The sequence below is a fragment of the Rhinolophus sinicus genome, chromosome 2 (genome assembly GCF_057876585.1).
Source record: "Rhinolophus sinicus isolate RSI-liver-muscle chromosome 2, RSI-T2T, whole genome shotgun sequence".
Taxonomy (NCBI): Eukaryota; Metazoa; Chordata; class Mammalia; order Chiroptera; family Rhinolophidae; genus Rhinolophus; species Rhinolophus sinicus.
In genome coordinates this window covers 171,864,751-171,885,191 of record NC_142502.1, presented here as the reverse complement: position 1 = coordinate 171,885,191, position 20,441 = coordinate 171,864,751, and the positions used below count along the sequence as shown (strand labels likewise).

The 20,441-nt window shown below is 49.4% G+C and overlaps 1 protein-coding gene and 1 long non-coding RNA gene across 6 annotated transcripts in view; one reads left to right on the top strand and one right to left on the bottom strand.

Annotated features, from left to right (window-relative positions):
- PLB1 (phospholipase B1) overlaps positions 1-20,441 on the top strand; it is a 120,372-nt gene that overhangs the window by 97,925 nt on the left and 2,006 nt on the right. For both annotated transcript variants that reach the window (XM_074331834.2, XM_019735316.3), the window contains 13 exons: positions 1,699-1,759; positions 2,281-2,339; positions 4,038-4,105; positions 4,371-4,414; positions 4,630-4,729; positions 8,237-8,288; positions 9,286-9,366; positions 10,842-10,907; positions 11,415-11,509; positions 12,749-12,830; positions 13,789-13,893; positions 14,419-14,514; positions 20,326-20,400. In XM_074331834.2, the coding sequence (XP_074187935.2) occupies positions 1,699-1,759; positions 2,281-2,339; positions 4,038-4,105; positions 4,371-4,414; positions 4,630-4,729; positions 8,237-8,288; positions 9,286-9,366; positions 10,842-10,907; positions 11,415-11,509; positions 12,749-12,830; positions 13,789-13,893; positions 14,419-14,514; positions 20,326-20,400 (984 nt within the window). The remainder of the gene's footprint in view (positions 1-1,698; positions 1,760-2,280; positions 2,340-4,037; positions 4,106-4,370; positions 4,415-4,629; positions 4,730-8,236; positions 8,289-9,285; positions 9,367-10,841; positions 10,908-11,414; positions 11,510-12,748; positions 12,831-13,788; positions 13,894-14,418; positions 14,515-20,325; positions 20,401-20,441) is intronic.
- LOC109449260 (uncharacterized) overlaps positions 5,379-20,441 on the bottom strand; it is a 108,689-nt gene continuing 93,626 nt past the window's right edge. For 2 of the 4 annotated variants that reach the window (XR_016020487.1, XR_016020488.1), the window contains 3 exons: positions 20,142-20,230; positions 19,504-19,785; positions 13,936-14,784 (listed from right to left, as the gene is read on the bottom strand). This is a non-coding gene — a long non-coding RNA (uncharacterized LOC109449260). Of the gene's footprint in view, positions 7,196-13,932; positions 14,785-19,503; positions 19,786-20,141; positions 20,231-20,441 lie in introns of those variants that run through there. The other 2 variants (XR_016020489.1, XR_016020486.1) reach the window with 2 other exon arrangements.

Genomic DNA, 20,441 nt, shown 5'->3' with positions numbered 1-20,441 from the left:
TGGATTCTCTCAGCCTCAAGGAAGCCAAGGGAGGCTTGTCTGAGGCAAACCACTGACCAAAACTCATTATAATTGAATGTCAGCCCTGTCTTGTCAATGAGGCATTTATTTATCTAACAGTTAGTTATTGGGTATCTAAATGGAGCAGGCACTGTGCTAAGTGCTGGGGACACAAGGTGAGCCAAGTGGGTCTGGGCCTGCCCCCTGGGATCTTACAGTCTTGTGTATCTTTGCTTCTGCTGCTGGAAGACTTAGAAACTCAGTACAGGGTGGTGGGGGGTTTTTGTTTTGTTTCGTTTTTTTTTTAGTATCTTGCTGTTTAAAGGAGCACAGAGAGGCAACATCAACATTACCTGGGAACTTGTTAGAAATGCAGAGTCCTGGGCACCACCCTAGTCTCCTGAATTAGACTTTGCATTTAGCAAGACCCCCATGGTATTCGGGTGGCTGGTGTGGGATATGGCATGTGGTTCTCCCTTGTGACCCAGGTCCAACCTGTATCCGTTTATCTGCATGGAACCTACTTGTCTCTGGCTCCCCCGCTACGTGAGATATTTCTAAAGTGCTCATGGCTATAGAACTTCTTTTTTTTTAATTGCATTTTCCCCGATGTTTATCATCGGTATACAAGCATGTTCTTGATTTCAGTAGAACATCCAGACAGAAGAAGGAATCCATTAGTGTGATAGATTGAGCAATCCCTTGGAATAAACTAAATTATATCAGATTAAGCAAATAATATTTAAGAGAAGTTTTCATTTTTGCTCCCTCGTGAGAGGAGCGTTTCAACAGGCCTGTCTTCATCATCATCTTAAAACCGATGTTATAAGCTTCCAAAGCCTCTGGCAATCACATCCCCGGGGAATCAGCCAACCAGTCAGTGCCTGTTTGTGGAGCCCTACTGTGCGCTCAGCACTGGGCTTGTCTCTCCAGCTTTCCTGGGCATATGCAGATGTTTAAGACTCTGAGCAAAAGACTGTTTCTCCCCCAACCTGCTGGTACTGGTTATTTCTGTGCCCCCTGCCTCCCACTACATCCATTCCTCCAACACCTGGAAAAGGTGCTCTGTATTCCAGAGACAAGGGGATTTGACTAAAGGTTATCGGCATTAATTTGTACACATCCAAGGAAGTGGTCGGCTATTCAGTTAAATGTGAAAAAAGGATATACATAGGTACAGAGAAGATATCTGAAAACCAGGAACTTTGCAATTGTAAAAATGTTATATTCTTTTCCTAAAAATATTCTAATTGTTGTTTCAGCCCTAGCATTGTAATTACTCTGCATTAGCTTAATGTTAAACAACAACAAAACTCATCTGTAATCTGTCATCTCTTATTAGGCATCCAAATCTCTGGGCGACCACCTGTGGCCTGACCTCACTGTTTGTCCCCTGCTTTGGTAGGCCCGCTGGCTCCATTTAAGAGTGTAGATAAGTTGAGACAGGAAGGAGTGTGTGGGTGTGTATGTGCGCGGCCACACATTATGTGTTTTGTGCAGAGGGGTAGGCAGACCCCGTTTTCTCCTCTCTAATTTCCCTCACACTCCATCTACGACTAACAGGTCTTAACGCTCACGATCCCCTACAGTGACAATTCTAGCCTCTGTGGAAAATTCCTGAGCTAGTGCTTCTTGGGCTGAAGCTAAGCTCCTGTACAATGAGTGTTGGACATTGGGTCTTTCCACCTCTTGATTTAGAACTGGGGCAGTGACTTCCTGTGTATGGAGTGGAATCCTTCCAACAGTGTTCCCACCTCGGGTGAGTGAAACAACATTCCATCCTTCAGTTAAGGACCTTGCTAAATGTGGCTGGTGGGAGACCCTATAAACACACCTTGGAGCCTTGAGCAGGCCTCGCTGATTCCCATGCAATGCAGACCTAGGCTGGGGCAGCCCATGAAAAGGTGCCCTGCAACCATTGATCACACGTCTCATCTCCACTTAGTCCCAATGGAGCCCCCCAGTCCTCCCTGCCCAGTGAAGTCAGGGATTGGGGTCCTCTCTGCCTATGCTCATAACTCCTGCAGCTGGAACTTACCTGGACCACTCCAGTATGAATTGGGCTTCTCTAAGAATGGACAATAGCCATCAAGCTCTTTACCTTCAGTGCCTTGGTTGCTCTGAATGGATGCAAAGGGCAAATTTGCTAAAGCTCTAGTCTGGAAATAAGTGTAATGGGGACCTGTGGGACTAGAGCAGAATCTTGGACTCCTAGTCAAGTTTCTACTTTTAAAGGAAGCCCTCCCCCTGACCTTCCATCTTTTTGCCTATCTATCCTAGTCCATGAGCTCCGACCAGCAGACATCAAGGTGGTAGCTGCCCTGGGTGATGCACTGACTGTAAGTACTGACTGAGCTATGCCAGGCATGGGCAGCAGCCAAGTCCTGTGCAGAATTAGCTCTTCTTCTGCACCGGCTCTGCATTCAGCTTTTAGCAGACACTATGGAGAACATACGTATCTCAGGCACTGAAACACAGCCAGGGCGCCACAAGACATCACCAGGCAATCTGGAATGCCCTGCCCTCTACGCTTCTACAGTCCCGTCCAAACAGCACCTCTTCCATGAGCCCTCCCCTCTATCCCCAGGTAGATGCAGTCCACCCTCTTTTCCCCACTGTCCCCAAGCATTTCATCTCCGTGTTATGGTACTCATCCAAGTCATCCTGCCTTCATCAAGGAACTCCTCTCCATCTTCCTGACTCACAGAGTGGTGGGTCTTCCCCACACACTACTCAGCACCTCCTCACCCCATTTAAAGCTGAGTTCTTTGGGGCAGAGACAGCCCAGTTCCTGCACACAGCGCAGTTTCGCTAAGTGAATCATGTTAGCCAACTATTTAGCTATTGCTGTGTGCAAGACACTCTGCTAGCGATTCTGAGGGGAAAGAAGTATAAGGCATACGTAGTCGTACCTCTCAAAAAACTTGTCCAGCTGGGAAAACAAGAAACTTACACAGAAGGAGCTACACAGTCATGTAGATGACATACAGGACTTTTTAAATCAGATATTCACTTCTGTAAAAACAAACAACTTCCCCATATGTGTGTGAATGTGTTTTAATGTTGGTATGAACATGGAGAAAGTTATAGAAGGACATACACCCAGCGCTTTACCGTTGATTAGCTCTGGTGGTGTGTATGTGTGGGGAAGGGAGGAGGAGGGGATGGAGAGTGGGCAGTGGGCAAGATTATTCAAGTGGGGGGTAGATTATTAATTTTTAGAAAGCTTTGTATCATTTCACTAGTTATGGTGAATATGTATTATTTTTGTAAGTTTCAAAGAATTTCTCTCTTTTTTAAAGATAGGCTTTATAGAGAACGTAGAAACTGACAAAAGTCTTAGAGATTGAATTCAAAATTTCAGGGCTGGACAGGAGGCAGTTTAGCATTTTGAACCCTTCTGTGTTCAACATCCTGGAAGGGTTGGAGTGGGTGGTACTGGGGCCGGCTGGCCCAAGGCCTTCATGCTTCGGCTCAGTATGCTTAGACCTAAAGGTTTGTGTGGACAGGAAAGGAGGGTGTGGTGAATGAGGGAAGGAAAGGAGAAACCAAGTTACAGGGAGCTCAGAACACTGGTGAAGGGGGTTGGCTTTGGCCCTGTGGGTAAGGGAGACCCATTTGAAAGGTCAGCGTCGGGGAGGTATTTAAAAGGAGATGTGCTCAGAAGAGCAGGTAGACAACCTGGGGAGAAGGGAACTGGAGACTGTGGGGTCAGATAGGAGGCCAGATCATTGTTTATGGCAAGGAGACAAGAGTTTCACCTCTAATCTGGCAAAGAAAGGGAAAAAATGGGAGCTAGAGAGGTTGGAAAGGAAGAATCTTGGTTTTTCCAGGACTTGGTTACTCACTATGTGTAGAGGATTGGGGAGTCAGGATGACTCAGAGATTAAGTGGCCTGGAGAAAAGCTGGTACCATTTTCAGAAAAGGTAAATCCAGGTCATGGCTGCTCCACAGGAGGAAGGGGGCCCTTTGCCAGTGCCCTTGGCCTGCACCTGGGCCCAGCCCAGGTCTGCAGCCTTCTCTTTACCTTTCACAGGTTGCGGTGGGAGCCCGCCCAAGCAACTCCAGTGACATACTCATGTCCTGGCGGGGACTCTCCTGGAGGTGAGGCTGTTCTCTACTTTTTTTCTGTTGATGATGCTCCCCCCAAAGGGGCACGAGTGGTGTGCTTCCCTGTCATTCCTTCAGCGGCGTGGCCAGGTTCCATCACCTGGTTCTGCGATACAAGGAGACCCCCTGATGCTCATGTTAGTCCTTAGGGTGATGGGAACCATGCACCAGGTGCAGACTCTATGGTTCTGACTCAGAAATATGGAATATGTGGAGCAGCCGGTCGGGGGATTTTAACAAATGTGTTTCTCTTCCCCAGCATTGGAGGGGATGGCATCTTGGAGACCCACACCACACTTCCCAGTAAGTAGCAGCACAGAAGCACCATCAGTACGACCCTAACAACCATCACTGAGGCCAGGGCCTTCCCCCTGAGCAAGGGCAAAGAAGGTTACGTGCGAGGAGAGAAGTCAACCTGCCCTAGAAAGACCTAGAACTGCCCTGCCCCCAACCTGTGCCCCAGCACTGCATGTTCAGCTCCCTCTCACCTGCGCTGTCTGCTTCCTCCCCTTTAAAAGACATTCTGAAGAAGTTCAACCCTCATATCCTCGGATTCTCCACCGGTACAGAGGAGGAGACGGCAGGACTGAATGTAGCAATGGAAGGGGCCAGAGCCCGGTGAGTAGACATGGGTGGAGGAGGGAGAGTGGAGGGCAAGCTGGGAGCTCAGGGTGATGTCTGGGAGCCTGGCCCCAGATGGGCAGTCATCAATAGCTGCCATGCACGGAGTACTTCTGTGTGCCTGGCCCTGAGATGACCCCTCGTGTGGACTAACTCATGCAATCCTCGTCCCCTTTGAGATGGGTACTAGCATGAGGATACTGAGGCTTAGAAAGTTTCCTGAATGGTCCATGGTTATCAGAGCAAGTTATCAGAGGAGCCAGGATCAGACCAGGCTGAATGCGGGCCTTTGTTCTGCCCACTGTGCTGTTACTACACTCGGGGCAGCAGGAGGAAGCACTTGGTGGCTTGACAGGAAGCTCGCTGCCGCACCGTCCTGCTGACCTCCCTGCCCAGCGGAGGTTCAGGTCAAATGTTCAGGGCACTTCTCAGCACCTCGGGAACTCAGTGCGTGACCCCAGGGACAGCCACCCTTCCTCTCCCCACCTCGCCTCGGAACCTCCAGTCCTGGACTTTAAACAGCTGTTGTTTTGACAGCAGGGAGTTAGATATTCAGCCCCCCCCCCCCCCCCCGAAACAGCATGGCAGTTGTTTGTTTTCACTCAGATTTCTGTGGTTGACAACAACCCAGATAATTAAAGCTGAAATGTCTGACAGAGTTCATTGATTTTTCTGCACAGAGCGTACTGGGTATTTGCTTTGTAGCAGAATTGGTGCACTCAGATCACCAAGGAAACGACACTGGCTTGACTCATTCTGTTTATAGGGAACGTTCCTTTCAGGCGGCGGTTGGGAGGGCCCCAGATTGGTTTGAGTCTGTGCCACAGGAAGCGTGTCAGTTCCTCCACGTCATAAGCAGGAAGAACTTATTTTCGCTGCAAAAAGCTGGGCTTCATGGGGCCATAATGTCAACATCTGACTGCTGTTATCACCATTGCTATCATCATCGTCATCTCATCACCGTTTTATTATTATTCTCCCTCCCAGGCTTCATTAACTAGGAGGTGATTCCTCAATCTGTTGACATTCAAGCCCCTCCCCCTTTTCCCTTTCACTTCTTTTACTGACTTTTCTATTTTACTGCTGCTCGGTGCCTTCACCAGAACAAATCAGTGGCAGGGGAAGCAGCCGAGACGTGCAGCTTCTTCTTAGTATCTCTGTGTCCCGTGTTAGGGGAAAGGAGAGTAACATAAGTAAGCAAGGTTGGAGAATTGTTCTGTCTCTCCTTTATCTGCATTCTGTCACTTAGTATGGTGTGGATAAGGCAAGATAAGTACCTCAACAGAGCAACTAAGATCATGGGACCTGGGGTCAGACCATCTGTGTCCAGATCCCAGCTCCCAGACTTGCTAGCTGTGTCACTTAGCGTCTCTGAATCTTAGTTTCATCATCTATAAATGGGGATAATAATAGTACCTACTTGTCAGGGTTGTTATAAGGATTAAATGAGGTAATAATCCGTGGAAAGTATTTAGTACAGTATATAATCTGCATGCAAAAAAAGTTTGCCATTATTAGGATATTTAGTTTCAACATTTCATTCAACATCTAACTTCCCTACCATCAATCAATAAACAAGAATTTACTGAACACCTTCCAAGGGCTGAACCTGGAGGTAGTTACTAAAAGATACCAAAGAACCCAAAGGTAAGCTCTCTACCTACAAAGAATTTGCTGACTAGTTAAGGAGAGGAAACAAATAACTTTCTTGGGGGGAACAGTGTTCCGTATGTGAACATTGCAGACAGACATGACTTTGTACTTCAGGATACAACCAACAGGGAAGTGTAGAGAGCAGACTGGGCAATCCAAGTACAGATGCAGACCCAGAAGGAACCCCAGAAACCATCTAGTCCAATCTCTTCCTTTAAAAGATGAAAAGGGATTCAGTAACTTGGGCAGGGTCACCCTGCAAGTGTATAGCAGATCTGAAAGAAGGACCCCGGTCCCATAACTCCCAGAGAAGGGTTCTTTGCGCCAGCATAGAAAAGGAAATGGAGGAGGTGTGGAGTAATGCGCTCAGAGAGGAGGCTCCCGGGGGAGGGAGGTAGGACTTGCTCTGAGCTTGCAGGTGGGAAGACCATGGCTGAGAAGAGGGGAGGAAGTGGGCTTTCCTCATTTCCTTAGTGCTCATGAGAGCTCGTCACCCATGAATTCCTCTAGTCACATCTTGATTAAAAAGTTATAGGCACTTCACTTCTGTGGTCACCTTTAACCAGGACAGGCTTTCTTTGCAGGCTTCTGATACACCCACCCATAACAGTAGGTTATGGGGTGTGAGCTGGATGTATAGATGAGAAGGGTAGGGACGCTGCCACCTGTGCTTGGCCATGTGCCCAGCTCATGGTGGGCAGGCGGAGATTTAAAATGGCCGTCCTGTACCAGTGACTGCTTCTATGACTTCTTCCAAGGAAGCCTCTGTTGGTGGTATCCCTTTGCTGACATAACTTCTCATATACATATCTTTAAAAAAAAAAACAGCTTTAATGAACATACGATACACTCTACACTTGGTAAGTTTTATATATGCAGATACCCATGAAACCATCACTGCAATCCACACAAGAAACACACCCACCACCCCCAAAGTTTCCATGTACCCCACTGTAATCTCTCCCTCCTGCCCCTTTGCCTCTGCCCCACTCTAGGCAACCACTGACCTGCTTTCTGACACTATAGGTTAGTCTTAATTTTCTAGAATTTTACATAAATGGCATCACAGACTATGCGCTCCTTTCTTGTCTAACCTTTCACCCAGCACAATTATTTTAAGATTCATCTATGCTGTCATGTGCATCCGTAATCCATTCCTCTTTATTGCTGAGTCGTACTCCCCTGACAGACAGATCTCATCCAAAAGCATTCATTTCCTTATTCATGCCTGACATCCGGAAGATGAAGGGAGAGAGAATCCTGTCCATTTTGTCTCCCCCATCTTGTTTTGTTGGGGATGGGGAGGGACGGGGAGATGGAGAATGGTATGGAAATACAAAGTAATTAGAGAAGAAAGATAAAGGGTTAAAGGAACAGAGAGTGGGACTCAGAAGTAAAGGTTAAAGGAGTCGTGAAGCCAGAAAGGAGAAAGCTGAGGGATAATGTAGGGCTATGACTTTTTTTTCAAACGTACAAAAGGTTATTTTTAAAACAGGCAGCCGAATAAGAAGTGAACAGTCTCAGCTTGCAATGAAAGGCTGGATGAATATAAAGGAACGGCCCTGCCAGGAAGGTTGAGAAGACCCCACCCCCAAGAGGCCAAATCGGACAGGCCTATAGAAAGATTTGCCCCTGGCAGGGTCTGGATCCATGTGGCTCCAGGTCCATGGCACATCTTTGATTGTTACCAGGTTGAGATTTCTTGAGAATCAAGCCGTTCAATACATCCTGAAGGAATGAACTTTATATAACATTTGTCTTCCTGAAACACGTCCTTGCCAGGCCAAACTCCTACAGCTTGAGTGCTTGCTTCTGAGCCAGTTCTAAAGTCCCCTTCTCTTCCCCTCCTAGGGACATGCCGACCCAGGCCCGGGACCTGGTGGACCGAATGAAAAACAGCCCTGTGAGTACAGGACCCTCGGCTACCCTGAAAGGCGCTGGGTCTCCAGCTGGGGTGGGTGCAGCAGCCCGAAGGGCCCCCTCTGTACCACTGAGCCCCTGCTCTTGGCTTGTCTTTAAGAGGGGCCAAGTGAGCCACAGAAGCAGGCCTTACCACAGAGGTGCCCTCTTTGCTGCCCACTTCCACTGCGGCCTCAGTTCTGACACCCCCACCCCTGGGGCCAGCTGCAGGAGGGAGAGATGGAGCAGAGAGCTGGAGATCACTAGCCTTGGTCTTGGCTTTGGCTGCTGGCAGCTCCCCACTTTACCCAGAGTTGGCTCTGCAGAGCCTATTATGTAAATGCTGGATTCTAAAAATAGGCTTTTCGTTCCAATCCTTCCTCCTTCCCGCTCACCCGGCCCCTCTAAACCTTCTCACTAGTCCTTTTTTTTAAAGCTCTGTGTTTATGCCTTGGAATTCAGCTCCTGGCAGGACTCCTATTATGGTGGTGGCTGAGTGGAAAGCAGGCCCCTGGGAGGGCCTCCCAACCCCCACCCCACCTCTCAGTCTGCCCTGGGCTCTCCCTCCAGGCGGATCCCTGGTCCCAGACCTGAAGAGCTCCCCCAAAAGGCAGCTCTGGGCTTTTGCTTCTAGCTGCATCTTTTGCCCTCAGTTCCTTTGAAGACCTTTCGATCAGGTTTCAGGGGTGTGTTGATGCACTGTACTTTATATGGCACCATAACTTCCTGAAGGGGATTTCAAGGGAAAGTAGTCCTCAACGTGTGAGCAGACACACACACACACACACACACACACACACACACACACACACACACACACACACAGTTCTCTCTCTATCTCTCCCTGCCCCAGCACTAAGGTGAGGGAGCCTCCACTTGGCATCTTCTCTCCATTGTGATATAGAGAGGGTGAGAGGCACTTGGGGGGCTGTCTGGCCTGGTGAGGACCACCTGCATGTACCCCTCAACAAGCCCTACCTTCGGATCTTCTGTCCCCTCAGAAAATTGACCTGGAGAAAGACTGGAAGCTGATCACACTCTTCATTGGGAGCAACGACTTATGTCATTACTGCGAGAATCCGGTAGGGCCCTGACCAGCCCCATCCAGGAACTGGGAAGGGAGCTGCTGACCAATGTCATCGTCTGTGCCCAGGGCACTGAGCTCCCTCAGGCTCTCCAAGGCACCTGAGTGTGCCCAGGCAGCCCCTGGCTCTTCCCACTGCTGAGAGGCCCCTGGGAGAGCGGCTGCCCTGCTCCCCCAATTCCAGAAGTATCTAGGTGCACCCATTCTTCAGGCGCTGCTGACGGGGGGCCTCACATGCACACAGATACTGTTCTCTCGTATCCAGTGGGTAACCAGTGAGCCCACCCCATACCTGCTTGCAGCTCCTGCTCCTGTGTTTTGGTGGTTTTTGTGCTGGGGGTAGGCTGTGCAGGGGGAGGCTGAATCAATGGGATCAATGAGGTTGGATCAATGGGTTGGTTCCTGTTGGGAACCAGTCCCAATAGGATGGTTTGCTGCCCTTCAGGGACATCACAAGTTAACCAACCTCAGTCGCTGGCCTTGGGAACCCAACCTTGTTCTGTGGGGAAATAAGTCCAGACTTAAAAACTTTGGGAAGTTGTAACTTTTGGAATACATCTCGTTCTAAGTTGAGGACGTCTTGTATTTTATTTGGCCAGAAAAAGGCAGCTGCCGTAACTCAGAGGCTGTGGTGGGATGCTTGACAGGCACAGGCTGGGGGAGAGGAAATTTATCATTCCTTGTGGGTCAGAAAGACAACCACCGAAGGGGTGATAAGAATTCCCTCCCGCACACAGGAGTTCATTCTTTCAGGCCGCTTCCCCTCCGTTCTCTCCCTTACTGTGCAGACTCTAGAGGCAGAAGTGACCCAACCCTATGGGAATTTAAATGTTATTGTGTCCTAGACTCAATGGGGTCCAGGAAGCCAGAAGGGACGCCACAGCCACCTGTGGACACTTGGTATAAGAAAATGCCTCTACTAGCCCCAGAATACCTGTCCCTTATGCATATAGGTTTATACTCCTGAGAGCAATTTTGTGAAGAGGACCTGAAGCCACCAGTCACAGGAAGGGGCTAAATCAGCCTCTAATCAGTCAGGAGATCTGTCAGGGGAGACCCCAGAGCTGAGTCACAAGGGATAGTAGGAACTCGGGGGGCAGCAAGGGGGCCAGCATGGCCAAGTCCACAGGAAAGAAAGCACGGCCATCAGGGGCATCGTGGTGGTTGGAGAAGGTTGAGGCTGGTGACAGATGGGACTGGGGAAGTGGCACGGCATTGCACTTCTTCAGTTTGAGTTACCAGGGAGCGGGCGGGGTGGGGATTGTTCTTGGTGTCTAGTAGGGGTCAGGGGATGATTTCTTACAAAAGACACTGTTCACCAGCAACAAGGGTTGGGCTGCCCAGCTCATCCAGTGCCATCAAAGCCCCTCTGTCCCCACTCTGCCAGCACCCCAGGGCTCTCCTATGCTGGGCATCTCTCCTCCTCTTGAGGAAAACCCAGGACCTGAAGAGAACCCCCTTCTTTCTTCACAGAAGGCCCATTCAGCCGGGGAGTATGTTCAGCATGTCCAGCAGGCCCTGGACATCTTCTACGAGGAGGTAGGAAAGAGCAGGGCGTGTTTCTGGGTCCCATTTCCTGCCAGCAACCTGCCTGCCTGTTCTCTCCCTGGGGCTGCTCCCAGGGTGCATTCAAGCCAGGTGTGTTCTGTGAGATGCATGCTGAGCAGACCCCAGGATGGGAAGAGGCAGAGGCCAAGCTCCTCTGAGGGGGGAATTCTAACTGGATCAGACTGTACCGTTTGGCAGCAAAGAGCAGGCCTCTGAAGCCAGGTGGCCTTGCTTGCAGCCAGGCGCTCTGGCTTACTAGCAATGTGACTTCGAGCAAGTGACGTCTGTTTCCTAATCTAGCATGTGGGGCCAATAAAGAAGATGCAGTGAGATAATACAAGTCACGTCCCCTTGCTGGGCCTTAGTTTCTTCACTGGTAAAATTTGGGAGGGGGAAGTTGAGACGTAGATGAGCCCCTAGGGTCCTCCCAGCAGTATCTAGTGCCCCTCCCCACAACTCCCTGCAGACTAATGAAGCCCATCCCTCTGCTCTCCACAGCTTCCGAGGGCTTTCATCAACGTGGTGGAGGTCATGGAGCTGACAGGCCTGCACCAGGGCCACGGTGGGAAATGTGGCATGCCACTGGCAGCTCAGTAAGTACACAGTCACGGTCCCAGGGGGCAGGCCCCTGGGGAGAGCAGGGCTCACAGATGCCAATGATGAGACCATTCAAGACAGAGCCGACCGTTCTGGCCAGAGGACAACATCAGCAATTAGCCAACGGCTTGGAAAACCATTTGGAATTGCCTCTACATTATCGAAAGCCTACTGTATCCAAGTCACTTCATTTCTCTGGACCCCAGTTTGCTTTTCTGTAACGTGAGACAGAAAGACCAAATGATCCTTAAGGCCCCCTGACAATGTCTACCTTTGCAAACTCCAACTCCAATGAGGGGTCCCATGTTTGAGAGGCAGCACAGGGCAATGAGCTTTCCAGACAGCTGGATCTGGCCTCAAATCCTGGTTCTGCCCTTTTAGGAGCTGTGGAACCTTGCACAAACCACCTAACCCTCTCTGGGCCTTCTACTCCTCACCTGTAAAATCTTCTTGCAAAGATGTGAGGTCTAGCGGAAATGCATGTAAAGTGCCTGGCCCAGTGGGGCAGACTCCCAGGAAATAGTGGCTTTTATAATGTCCTTGAAAGCCAGGCTTGGGGCTAACGTAATAATGTGCAAGACGAGAATTTCTGTTGGGGTGAGGAATTGATTTAAAGCTCAGCTGCAACCCTGGCAGGAAGTTGCCATCCTCTGAGGCCAGAAGGTTGCCCAGAGGTTTGCTTTGGGGGAGGAGATTTTATAGGGCATTGAGGGGTCCTATCTGGGGTCACATGGATTTGCTGGGAAGGTAACCAGCTGGCTCCCATCCTTGCTCAGAACCTGACCCCGTGTGGAGCGGCCAGTGGCTGGGGGTATGTCAGGCTCCTCCAGAGTCTTCTGATCTTCCATCGCACCTTGTCAGGGTATCTCAAGCTGGTGGCCCTCCCCAGCTCCCCCAAAGTGCAGCCCCCTCCACACCTGGTCATTCCTTAGAGAAACGCCAGGAGCGACAGCCTTGGGACGGAGCCGGAGCCATCGCCTGTCCACGAGCAGCCTGGGCGGGGGGCGCCAACTCCTCCACCTTTCCTCTCAACAAGCACGCCCTGGACCTCATGACCCTGACTGTTGGTTCTGAGACCTGAGGCAGCAAGTCTGCGTTGTGGGGGCACCTGTGTGTTACCACCCTCCCATGTGAGGCAGTACCGTGTCCAGGACCCTGTGGGTAGCAGCCTCCCCAGGGGTGCAGAGCCAGGCTGCCCCCCAGGGAGCTTCTCCACAGGACTCCTTGTCTTACAGGAGCAACTGCACTTGCTTTAAACGCTCCCAGGACAACTTCCTGGAGATGCAAGAACTGAAGAAAGTGAACTGGAACTTCCAGGTAACTCTGCCCCCTTCCTCGTCCAGAGCAAGGATTCAAGGTCAAGTATTCGGCAGGGTTTTCCTGAGAGCAAGGCTACTCCCTAAAGGCAGATCATGGACCCTGAAAGATTTATCCAGGCGAGTTGAAACCAGGGCTGAGGAGGGGAATGGGTGGTTTCCGATGGGACGCTGGGAGAACTCACAGCCCCAGGTCAACAGCACTCAGCTCCCAGGTGGCTCCATCCCCCACCAGGAGGAGGGAGGGGTAATTGCACTGACTGTTGGTCTCTCTCCCTCCTTAAGAACTTAAGGCTTGGCCCACCCCCACTTACTGTCCTCTCCCTTGACCTGCCCACCCTGAGTTTTTCTGCAGCGTATCCATCTCACAAACACGACGTGTCTTCTCTCCACTTCCCCTAACCAAACCTCACCATACACTTCACTGACCCTAAAGCACTACATGGTTTTCAAGGTTTTTTGTTTGTTTGTTTGTTTTTGTCTTGTCTCATTTTCCCAGATAGATAGTAAGCTCCTTGAGGATAAGCACATCTTGTCTATCCCTTTTGGAGTCCACATTTTGGCACTTAATAAATCCAAAGACTTTGAACACTCGGCCCTCAAGTTCACAGGCATTTGGGGAGCTGATGTTGAAATGCTCCCCATCTGAGCTAGATTTGAACTGGAGCCAGTGTTCTCACTCACCTCTCCGTGCCGTGAGAACAGGGGAAGCCTTTGGCCCATGCAGTCTGGTCAGCAGCTCAGACCCAGCCTTACAGAGACATCAGAGTGGACCTAGGTGGTGCTCCTGCGTGGGTACAGACGCAATGGATGCGTGCGTGCACCCCTGAGCAGCCCCTTTAAGTCGCCTTTGTCTAGGGCAGGTTGGCCCCCATCGCCACCAGCCCCAGGCAGCAGGACTAGAACCTGTCTGTCCAGCCTTGCCAGGATGGTTGAACCGCCTCTCTCCCCATTCCCAGAGTGGTGTCTCCAAGTTCTCCAACTGGAACCAGTACCTGCAGCGTGAGGATTTCACGGTGGTCGTGCAGCCTTTCTTCCGAAACACTCTCGTCCCCCTGAACGAGGTAAGCTGCAGGCATTTCTGGGAGGCACATGTGTAGAGGTTGTATCTTAGGTGATGTATTTCCTTCTCTACATGGGCTTTTTTTTACCCTCTCCCTCCAAAAGGACTCCCAACGGGTGTTTTTTTCTGGTTTTCCTCTTCCCCTCCACCCTTTTTTGGAGTATGATTAGAACCTCGATGTACTTGGAAAGAAAAGGAGAAAATCAACATTGACCAAGCTCTCCAGGCATGGCCCTGCTATTTGCTGAAGTGAGCTAGAATGGAAAGCTTCCTAAAAATATGATTACTCTTTTTCAACTATTTGGGCAGGGATGCTGAAGGAAAACGGATGGATTGTGGGTAGCTATAATTCATGTTTATTTAAAAGATAAAAATTCAAATTGTGGAATTTCTCCATCAATATCTGAGCCAGTTGGCAGCAGAGTTGCAAGGAGGAGAGAAGAAATGCCCAGAGCACCTGCTGGGTGGGGGGCCAGGTAGCAGCGAGCTTGTCCCAGGAAGATAATCCCCTTGTCTTTGGTCACAGAGAGGGGGCGCTGACCTCACCTTCTTCTCCGAGGACTGTTTGCACTTCTCAGAACGTGGTCAAGCCGAGCTGGCCATAGCACTCTGGAACAATATGGTGAGTGCCTGAGGGCCTAGTGGGTTTGGATCACAGTGGGCAACCCCAGGAGGCTGACTATTTCCCACAACAAAACCTACTGGCTGACATCGCTCCTTTCTCCCCAAAGCTCAACAGGGCAGCGCATCTCATTTGTCCTGACAGATCTGATTCTTTCAGTAATGTCCCAGTACTGTGGCGGGATAACTTGGTAATCAGATAGACTGGATGAAAATAACAGCTTCCACCCCTTCCCGTGTGACCTTGGGCAAATGATCTCTCTCTGGCCATCTGTAAAAACAGTGAAAATGACACAGATCTCAGAAATTTGAGATGTGTGAACAGCACCCAGCACCATAATTAACATTCAACAAATGTCAGCCCCATTGCTCCAGTCTCAACACATTCCCAACTATTATTTCTTTGAACAGCAAAAAGAAAAGAGCCACCCAGATTGTTTTCCCAGGCAGCCACCTATTCTCATCCTTTCTGAAGGTGGTAAAGGGGACCTTATACCATGAACATACAGCCCAGGGACCCCTGGCCTTGCCCCTGGCCTCTCACTATGGGACCGTCAGCTACATTTGCATAGAGCTCAACTGTATCCTTCTGCACAGAGCAAATGAAATGCTTTTCCAAACCACTGGCTTCTTTGATCTAGGCTCACTGGGTAACCCAATCCCCAATCTGCATGCCCCTGATTTCGCCCAGGGTGCCTAAAGTCTATGCTCCTGCTCCTTTCCCGGCAGCTTCAGGTCTGCTCTGTCTCTGCCAACCACCACTGTGCAAATATTCCCACACCTGTCAACTCATCCAATAGGTCACAATATTGACTTTCTCCTTAGCTACACCACCTCCTCCCTCTCTAGCAACTTGTTCTTCTCAGAACAGCTTGTAAGCAGGTTTTAGCCTGAAGCCTACATAATTGCAGACTCAGCCTTCCTCTACTTTTGTTTTTCTGGTGTTTTCCTCCTGTTGACATCACATTCCGCCTGCTCCTAAATCTTCCATCACACCCTGTCAGCCCAGGACTCTGAATTTCAGTTCCCTCCCACCCAACCTCCACAGTAATTTTTCAAATCCAAGTGGGCACCGTATAACTCCTTTCTTTTTGTAGGTTTTTGTTTTAAAGTCCAGTTGGTTCTTCAATGGCTGAGTCATGCGACCTCATTCCTTTTAAAATCCTCCCCCAAAGAATGCGCATCTATGCACAGTCCCATTTATCCCCCCAAGATCTCAAATATAAAGCTCTTGCATCCTTCCAACTTTTGAGATAGTCTTCTTACTGGAATTTCACCCGTGAATGACATAAAACAAATAGGCCATTCGAAGTAGAAAGGATCTTAGACATCATCTAGACAGAATCCTCTGTAACTAAAAAACAGAGACAGGAAGCAATTTGCCCAGGATCACACAGCCAGTTAGTGGCAGTGCAGGGATTAGAACCCAGGTCTAATTGCCTGGACACAGCACCACCTGGCCTTTCTGCTCCCAATAAGACATGCACATATGTAACCGCTGAATTCATGTCTCATAATTAAAGTTCAATGACACAGTGTCTGCAGGCTTTGGATGTCACTCCCAAGGCACCCTACTGTGGCAACAAGTACACTTTCAACTTTTCATCTCCTGCCTGTCCTCTCTTAACAGTTCACACCTCCTCCAGAGACTTTTGCAAAGCCAGAAACACCAACAGTACCAGGAACTGCCTTTTCTTTTCCTTCTGTGGTCTTTTTATAAACAGTTTTTCCTTTGTTTCTGATGCCTGTTGTCCACTGCTGGCTGCTCCCTCCTGTGGAAATCCCACTCTCATCTAATATTTGCATTTCCCCAGGTGCTGGGTGACAACCTAGCCTCCTGATTGGTGTCTCCAGGTTGAAAGCCCTTAGAACAGCCAATCTCTGCTCTTGCTATAGAATAGAACCATCTGGACACTTTACAAACAATTCATGCCTACCACCACTGTGGTAAACTCTTTGGCACATCTACTGAAGCTGAAAATGTATTTTCTGTAGCCCCAAAATTCCACTCCTGGGTATATCCCCATCAGCAAGGAACACACGGGTTCACAAAAAGATGCATGAAAGAATTTTCAGAGCAGCACTCTTCTTTATCCCAAACATCCACCAACAGGAGAATGGATAAACAAACTGGCACAAGTATACAATGCAATACTTTCAACAACGAGAACAAACAAGCCAACAAATGCAGCAATATATATCAATTTCAAAAATAAGCAAATTATATATGGTCCTTTTGGGGTGTGAACTGTACTGGAAGTGGGTGGCATGGGGGCTCCCAGTGCTGGTAATATTTTGTTCCTTGATCCAGATACTGGCTACGTGGGGATGTTCACTTCGCCACAATTTATCATCTGCTCACTTATGATTTGTACGTGTTACTATATATGTGTTGGCTTCAATAAAAACTTTACTTAAAAAAGGAAGAAAAAATAATCCACCAGTGCCTGGGCCTCATCCCTAGAAATTCTGACTTAATCAGGAGTGGCACCTGGGTTCAGTATATTTTAAAAGCTCCCCAGGTGACATTATTGTACAAGGTTTGCAAACCACTGCCTGAGATGTATTCACCACAGGGCAACTATAGTAGTAGGCAGAAATGAAAATCTGAGCAAGCCCCAGGCTGCTTTCAAACGTCCAAGGCCTGCTTCTCTCAGAGGAAAAAAGGCCAGGCCCCGTAGCTCACTAGGCCTTTGGGGACTTGGCCCCAGTTAACCTGTCCAGCAGCTGCCCCACCACCCTCCGATTTGCACTTGGCAATCTAATAAGGAATGATGTTTCCTGTGCCTCCCTTGCTGTCTCTGCCTCTGTGTGTCTGCTCTCGCTAATCCCCTTATCTTGGACTGCCCTGCCAACCTGCCTCTCCTGGCTAACTCTGACTCATCTCAACACTTGACTCCGGTGCCAGTTCCTACAGGAAGCCTCTGAATCCCCAGAGCGGTCTAGAGGCCCACTCCACCCCACTGCGTGCTGTCCCAGTCCTGTCATTTGGCACTTTGTTGGTGTGTGGCTTAGGAAAGGTGGGTTCTAGGGAAAACAAGCCCATATCCTGTGGCCAGCCCCAGGCCTCCTCAAGCCCGGAGCTTCTCCACTCCGGTCTCCGTGATTCTAGTTCATCCATCCACTCACTCAACCACTATTTACTGAGTACCACTGTGTGGTAAGTACTGTCCCAGGTGCTAAGGGAATGCAGCAGTGAAAAATGTCCCTGTTTTAATAGACATTACAGTCTAGTGTGCAAGAGCAGATAAAAAAAACAAACAACAAGGTGATTTCTGACCACATCGGGGCTTGAAAAACTATAAAAGCAGGGTGATGTGACAGAGTAACGGTGGGAGAGAAGGAGGCCTCCCCGAAGAAGTGACATGTGAACTGAGAGAGGCTGCCAGGCATGCAGAGTTCTGGGCCAGAGTGTTCCAGGCAGAGGAAATAGGACCTGTGTGGGCCTGGAGTCAGGAATTAGCTAGAAGTTTCTGAGGAACCTAAAGGCTAGTGTGACTGGAGGGAAGCAGGTAAGGTCAGAGGTGAACAGGGGTTAGTCCTTGGATGGCTTTCGACAGGAGAGCTCTATGACCTGGTTTACCCTCTGGCTGCCGTGTAGCGATGGACTGGAAGGAAGCAAGAGTGGAATTGGAAAGACCGTCAGGAGGCTGCTGGAGTCTGGGTGAAAGATGAATGTGGCATAGAGGAGAGAAGTGGTCAGACTTGAGATATGTTTTAGACTGACTGATGGATGAGGTCAAAGAAGAATAAAGGATGACTCCTCAGCAGGGGCTTGAGGAAATTGGGTGGATGGTTGAGGTGGCAGAGAGAAATAGGCTAGGGCAGGAAAATCCAAGTTCCGTTTTGGATGTGGTAAAGTGTGAGCTGCCTTCCCGACATCCACCTGGAGTTTTCAGGTGAGTTGTTAAATATATGTGTCTGGAGCTCAGAGAGTTGGTCAAGGAAGGAGATTTCAGAAAAAACGTGGGGGTTTCTAGCATTGAGGTGGTATGCAAAACCACAGGATTAACTGAGAATTCCTAGAGAAAGAATAGGTGGAAAAGAGTGTAGGACCAACTACCAGCCCTAGGACATGCCTTCCAACTTTTGACACCAGCAACAGAGGAGAAAGAAGGGGAGCAAGAAGAACACCATATCCAGGGAGCCAAGAGAAGTATTGTGAAAGGGAAGCATCAATTTTGACAAATGCTGCTGGAAAGTCAAGGAAGACAATGACAAAAAAAGGGACCATTGGATCTGGCAATATGGAGGCCACTGGTGACCTTGATCAGAGCTTCAGTCACATGAGGGAAACTGAAGACTGATTGGAATGGGTGTTAGAGAAAAGGAGAGTTTGGGAAGTACAGCCAGTGACTGCAAACAACTCTTCTTAGAGTTATAAGGAGTAATGACGAAGGTGCTTAGAGGGGATGTGATCGGCGGGGATGGTGAAAGGATGGGAGATAGAATAGGTTGTGCCCTGATGGCAAGGAGCCAGTAGTAAGGGAGAAACTCATGCAATCATCAAACCCATATAATCATTACCTTCCTCTGCCCCAATTTCACTGGGAATCAGCCAACCTGACCTATAGCATCCATCTGTCACTAGCTGGTTCTGTTACAATAGTGCTAAGTAGAACTAACACTGTCTTATATATATAAGCCTCCCCCTGCTCACACATACTTTCATCTCTTCTTCTCATTTGAGGCTCACAACAACCCAATGTACAGATGTCAAGACAGGGGTTAGTGCCCAGCCCCTAACCTTGGGGACAATTTAGGAGCCTGTCTAGCACCACACAGGTCATTGTCAGCAGAGATAGGACCCCAGCGGATGTGTGCACTGGTGCTCTGTTCAGTTACATGGTGTCTCCTCCACGTCCAGAGCAGCCCTTCCTCCTATAATTGTGTTACTAAGGAACGTACGCATATATCAAAGGCTAAGACAACAATAGGAAGACCATGGATTAGGTGCGGTCATTAGCTGGCACAGCGTCCTTTCACTTACCTCATAGGTAGTACCTGGGGGTCAGGAGCTGATGAGGTCAGGAACAGGCAGAGACACAGATGAGAAAGTGGTAGAGGCCAGATGCTCAGGACAGAATCTGAATAGGTGAGAGAGCCCTGCGCCCATCCTTGGTACTGGCCACATGTCCGGGGGCAGGCTACTGGCTAAAGATGCTGGGAGGAGGGGGTACAGCAGCTGCCAGACCCTCAGAATGTCTTCCGTACAGCAGAACGTCTCTGAACCACAATTGCTCCCAGGAATGTTTTGAGTAAACCTTTTCATCTGTGGGAATAACATACAAAGGAGCTGTAGTGAGAAAACTCCGATTCCTTAAGGTTGATAAGCCAAGTGTAGGAACGGTGTCATGGTCACCAATGTTTTCAAAGTTTTCCTGAACTTGACTAGCCCCACACACTTCAAGAATTTGGTAAATATAATTATCACCATTTTATAAAATTGAAAATGCAGCGTGTCTGTGATTACAGCCACCCCCAAAGGAAGCAGGAAATGGAGGTTCTGGGCCCTGCCTTTCCATTCACTGTAGCCTCAGAGTGGTCAGTCTCTCCCGGGCTTCAGTGCCCTCCTTAGTAAATTCAGAACACAGACTCGGCGGCCCCCCTGCTCAGACAGACTCTGACCTGTCACTCTGTGAGTGCAAATCAGGTCCAGCTCTGGCCGTGGGGCTGTTGGTGTCTGCCGTGGGTCTTGCTCCTTTGCTGGTTTCAACCTTGCAAAGAGGAAATCTGGTGTGAGAGAGTCCTCCTAACAGGGCGGACTCCCCCGGCCTTGGAGGTAATCAAGGTTTCCTTTTTCTCTCCTCAGCTGGAACCAGTGGGCCATAAGACGACCTCCAACAACTTCACCTACAGCCGAACCAAACTCAAGTGTCCCTCTCCTGTGAGTTGAGGTCCTGCCTGTCCAGTGTGGAACAGATGCTT